This window comes from Ursus maritimus, unplaced genomic scaffold (genome assembly GCF_017311325.1).
Source record: "Ursus maritimus isolate PB19 unplaced genomic scaffold, ASM1731132v1 scaffold_9, whole genome shotgun sequence".
NCBI classification, from domain to species: Eukaryota; Metazoa; Chordata; class Mammalia; order Carnivora; family Ursidae; genus Ursus; species Ursus maritimus.
Window position 1 is genome coordinate 19,448,377 of NW_024427107.1, and position 6,000 is coordinate 19,454,376.

Below are 6,000 nucleotides of genomic sequence, written 5' to 3' on the forward strand. Positions count from 1 at the left end.
GCTACTATATGAACTGAATACATAACATGAATAATTTACAGTTTCTTCTCTCAAGTGTGTCACAGAGAGAAGTAAAAGGTTAAATTTGTCCTTAGCATTCACAGATCACAGGATATCAAAATTAGAAAGAATTTTAGAACCATCTACTTATCTTCCAATCTAATGCTGATCTCTTCTCTGCAATGCCCCTACAAAATAGACATTCAATCTTTACTTCAATATCTTGAGTAATAGGAAGTATACTATCTCCTGTGGCTGCTCATTCAATTTTATTCTGGTCTAACTGCTCATTGACCTAATAATTCTATATTAATAACTCACCCAAAGAAATAATTTATGCAATGCTTTACTCTGTAGTTTATAGAATGTTATGTTCATCGCACATGTTTTATAATAAAACAAAAAATGTATATTAAAATATGGAGGACATGAAAAGATGTGAACAAGCCAATGACCAATAAAAGAGGAATTGATTAAAAAAGTATAGCAATATATATAATGGAATACTGTACATCTTATGAAGGATGAGATACATATATATTCACTGGATAAATACATGTGTTTATACTGATATTAACTGGATCCATCTATCTATATCTATATTTTTATAAATATATATATATATTCTGATGTGGAAACATTCTTGTAACAATGTTACATTAAAAAGTGAGTTACAAAACAGTATATTAAATATAATTCATTTTTTGTCATATACAATGCACAGACCCATACACAATCATATATTTACATCTTCAGAATACTGTCTGGATTGTTACAAACAAAAATATCTTGAAAAGATATCTGCATCCCCACGTTCAGTGCACTATTTACAATAGCCAAGATACAGAAAAAACCTAAGTGCCCATCGACAGATAAATGGATAAAATGTGGTATACATATACAATGGAATATTGTTCAGCCATAAAGAATGAACTTTTGCCATTTGCAACAACATGGATGGAATTTGAGGATATTTTGCTAATCGAAATAAGTCAGAAAAAAACAAATAACATCTGATCTCACTTATGTGTGGAATCTAAACAAAAACAACAGCCAAGCTCATAGGTACAGAAAACAGATTGGTGTTAGCCAGAAGCAGGGATTGAGCAAAATAGGTGAAGCTGGTCAAAAAGCACTAACTTCCAATCATGAAATATATAAGTCATGGGGGTTCAACATACGGTATGGTGACAAGTAAGCAAGACAGTGTTGCATAAGTTATACAAAATATTTAAAACCTACTTTAAATGAAATTATTCTCTTTTGCTTCAAAATCTGAATCCTTGTAGCTGCCTTCTTTCTGGTTCTTTTTGTATAACAGACAAAAATTTTCTCTTTCTTCCACATTATAATTCTACCATCATAGGAACACACAGGTCATGTTCTTTTAGTCCTTCACATGTTCTTTGTATAACATGTAGGTATACGGCCCTTGTATCCAAGAGATCTAAATAAGTAAATCATTCATTTGATTCATGTTTAATAGATACCTAAAATAAAACAGAAACTGTGCCAGAGAATAACATGTCACTATCATATGTGACATAAGCTTACTGAATGATGAAGTCACACACTGAACATGATTTACATAAAACACTGCAGATTATTGTTATGTAAGCATTAGGGTGAGATACGTGCATGCAGCAGGAGATTTCTACCTTGACTAGTAGTCAAAGTGCCTAGAGAAAGTGATATTGAAAATTAAGTCCTAAAGGAGTAAGAGTTAGTTAGATAAAGGAGCTAGCTGGGGTTAGTTGGGGTAAGTAAAGCATTTCAGATAAGGGAAAAGTATGTGCAAAAATAACTGGATTCCCTTCTTTCCTCTTTTTCTCCCTTTCTCTTCTCCCTCTTTCCCATCAAACAAATACTTATTGAGCAAGCACCATGTGCAAAGTATTCTTTCAGGTCCTGTAAGCAAGTTGGAGATTGATATTTCTCAAAATTTCAAAGTATTTATGGTCTAGTGGGTGAATCAGAAATATTAAATATAATAAATCATATTAATATGTTAAATAAATATTTAATATAATATTAAATGTAACAAAGCAGGAAAAGAAACATAAAATATTCTAAGAGCATGGATTTTTCCCCTTGCTATCATAATCATATTTTTCTAGGAAAAAAATAAAGGAATTCTTTTCAATCAAGCAGTATGGTCACATAGTTCCAGTGATGAAGTAAAGACTCGTACGGCCCGATCTATCTTATGCTGCTCTAGCTTCCTAAATTCAGCTTTCATAATTCCTTCCACGATATTAATTGTGCACATCCCTTGCAAGTATTTCTCATTGGCTATATTTCTCTCTTGGCTCCCTCCTATAGGAAAGGAGGGAAGCCAGTCTTTTTCAACAGACCGAGATAGCTGTAGAATATCTACTTCTAATTAAATATACCAAAAGGGTTTATACAGGTACCAGAAATTGACATCCTGGCAGCAAAATACAGTTGATAGAGGTGGCACCCTAAGGTCAGTGCCATTGTAAAAGTTCATACAGAGTATAGGAAAGCATTAAGGTCCCAAACTTTCTTTTTAATATGCTGCACTATAGATGTATTATTAAGCATATTTTCTTTTGTTTTGTTTCTCCCCTACAGGTCTGTGAAGCAGGCAGAAGTTGCAGGTGGTCCTTAAAGAAATTGCAATTATTCAAATCCTTATGTATAGTTCTAATTTTATTTACTATGTGTAATCATTTAGAGAATGGTTATTTTTATAATATCAATAATAAACAAGTACTCTTGTAACCAGGGGGTGCCTAAATGTGTAATCAGAGAACACTAACCCTGGCAAAGGATTCTGGGTGGTCAGGATGTCTGCTGCCTTTTGACATGGTTAGTGTCCTGGGTTTAGATTACTTTATACCTAGTTATTAAGATTACTATTTGATACATTAAATATTGCCTGATCCAAATAACTTTGCTTAAAATTTTTCTGTATTTTAACTTGTGTAGGGTTTTCTACTTCTTATATTTTTATAATATTTTCTCATTTTTTAGATTAATAAACATTATACTTACCCCCATGTGCCAAGATGTGCCATTTAGGTCTCTCTGGAAGGTAGCTGTTTGGTATCATCACCTGCCATGTGTGTTTTGTGCAGCAGCAAGAGATACATTCCCTACCACTGCTCCTTCCTGTGATTATCTTCCCTGTTCCTATCAAAAGAAATAATTGGTATGTTAATTCAATAAAGCAGATCAATAAGGAATGACATGCATGCCCCAAAGCATATGCAATGAAACTTGTTTGACCATTTATTCAATGACTGAGCCCAATTAAGATTATCCATTTTGCATTTGATATGCTCGCTTTTGGAATATATTATGCATTGATGCTAGGTGAATGGATCTAAGTAAATCTATTGAGTATCTCTATTGTCTGTTTTATCTTATTTGTCTTAATCTAAGTTTGCTTTTTGGACCTTTAAGGCATATGGTTAAATTATAAAATTGCCTGTATTACTGTCAAAGAAACAATAGTAAAGGCCAGAACATGGCTAAAGAATAAACAAAGAAATTCTGATTGTATGAATGACATTATATTCCTAAATCAAATAATATAATAAATTTTCTTACAGTAACACTTTCATGTGTACAGAAACTTGAGACTAATTTTCATAAAATTTCTTGGGTTTTATAGGTAGAAACAAACTAAAGGATTAGAAAACTGTATATTTTTGAGCGGAAGAGAGAGAAGTCCAGAGAAAATTGATGGGATCAGAACCCTCCCCTATTTGAAAGTACTTATGATAAAGAATATCTCCAAAAATATTCAGCTGAGGATCCAAATGTTTTCTCTGTTAGGAATAGTCTTTCTTTAAAACATGTCATCCCTGATGCCTTCATCTGAGCCGTATTTTCCTCCAACCTTCACTTGGTCAGTGTTTGTCTGCCTCTTGCCCACTGACATTTTCCTGGAGACAGTCACACTTCTGAGTGCCACACCAACCTCAGGAATCAGATCGACCGGGATATCAGAATGTATGTTGCTGAGAATTCTACCAAAGACATACAAAGCTGGACACTAATTAAAGTAGTAAGGATAGATTTTCATCAGTGATAAACTATTACAATAGAGAAGAGGGTCCAGCATTAACTGAACTCAACTTCTATTTGTGCAGAGGTGACGGCATATTTCAAAGGAAGAGAGAGGGAGTAAGGATTGGAATTGCCAGAGCTTGAGGAGAGTCGGGGAAATGGAAATTTATGAAAAATAGGAAGGGGTGTTGACCTGTGTAAAACTCATTTGGATTCACTTATTGAAGTTTGACTTCTGTCCTTCCACAGAGACTGGGACACAGGGGCTCTATCTTCAAGTGTTGGCAGGAACAAACAGTAAATTCTTTTGACAGCCTTGCACTTTCCCAGGAAGGAAGTTAAGGGGGCTGCAACCATCATCCTGGAGATTCTGCCTTGACTGTTAGAAAATATGTTTGTGTTTGTTCATATCTTCTAATGTGGGAGTGGGTTGGAGCGGATGAATTAATTTGGGTTCAGAATCTGCAGTTTTTATAGGCTGAGGTTGAGGCCTGGTCAAGAAAAGAGCTCAGGGGAGTCAGGCTAGAGTTTGGTCAAGAAGAGAATCTTCATCAATGCCAGCCACACACACACACACACACACACACACACACATAGACCACAGTCTCTGTCCTGTCTTCTTTGTCAATTACTTTTGGAGTCCAAGGACAGAGGCCAAGGAGAGTAAACAGCTAGAGCACAAATCAGAATTTCTCCAGGTTGCTTTTCTATCTCCTCTTTCAAATGTCATACATGAACTCTGAGTCTCTTTGAACTCACCTTGACTCCAATTACTCATTTTGCTTTTTCTTTTCTTTCTTTCTTTCTTTCTTTCTTTCTTTCTTTCTTTCTTTCTTTCTTTCTTTCTTTCTTTCTTCTTTCTTTCTTTCTTTCTTTCCTTCTTTCTCTCTTTTTTTCTTTCTTCCTTCCTTTCTTTTTCTTTTCTTTTCTTTTCTCTTTCTTTCTTTTTTTTTTTTTTTGCTTTATTTGTCTTTCTTAACACAGCTCCAAAACTATTACAATGGTAGGACTTGAGAACCCCACACAAAAATGGCTTCTAGAAATGCTCCTCACATTCCCCACTTTAAGACCACTACTATGGACAGACGGCTTTGGACTGTAACTCATGCCACGACCTCTGGGTGTCCCTGGCTGATAACATCTGCCCCCTGGACATGGCAGCCAGACCCTATTCTCACAGGTATCAGAGTCTAGTGGGGGAAATACACATATGAACAGAGAACTTAAAGAAAATATGGTAACACACAATGATGAAAACATTTACAAGCTAGACTACTGTGGGAGTACAAAAGAGCAGTTTGGAACCCATCTGAGATCTGGACTTGGATGAGGATGAGTTGTGGGGTGAGCAGAAAGTCAAAGAAGGTTCCAGGGAAGAGAAAATGCTTCAGCTGGATCCTGAAAGATGAGATGAAGTCGACTGAGCAACAAAAGCAGATAAGAGGGTTTTGGTGTGAGCAACAGAATGAACCCAGGATAGAAGTCTGAGTGGGCAGAGTGTGCATGGCAATAACAACAAAAGCATGGTGTTATTATTACTAAAGCGTGCGGTACGGCATGGTATGGCAATTGGTGGAGCAGAGAAGTGTGCATGGATGGGGCTAGGAAAAATCATATGTTCTATCCAGTGGTCTCCATGTCTGGCTGCTCATCAGAATCACAGATACTTAAATCCTACTCTCTGAGATTAGGATTCAGTTGGTTTGAGGTGGACCCCAGTATTTATTGAAAAGCTTTTTATTTGATTCTAATGAATAGCCAAGGCTGAGAAGCCATAGCCAAAGAGAGCTACTAAGGATTTTCAGCAGTAGCGAGTAGAGTGACACTGTCAGAGAGATGTTAGGATAGCTTGCTCTGGTAGCTGTAGGGGAGAACAGCAGAAGTAGGAGACACAGGGAATGGGCAAACCTAGAAATGGGGAAACCAGTTAGAAAGTTGTTGCAGGAGTTAAAAAAATAATAA

At 35.9% G+C, this 6,000-nt stretch overlaps 1 protein-coding gene across 1 annotated transcript in view; it reads left to right on the top strand.

Annotated features, from left to right (window-relative positions):
- CUNH8orf34 (chromosome unknown C8orf34 homolog) overlaps positions 1-3,545 on the top strand; it is a 353,639-nt gene extending 350,094 nt beyond the window's left edge. Inside the window, 1 exon segment of the mRNA XM_008710771.2 lies at positions 2,596-3,545. Coding sequence (XP_008708993.2) covers positions 2,596-2,603 — 8 coding nt within the window. The 3' untranslated portion in view covers positions 2,604-3,545.
- Positions 3,546-6,000: the final 2,455 nt, after the last annotated feature.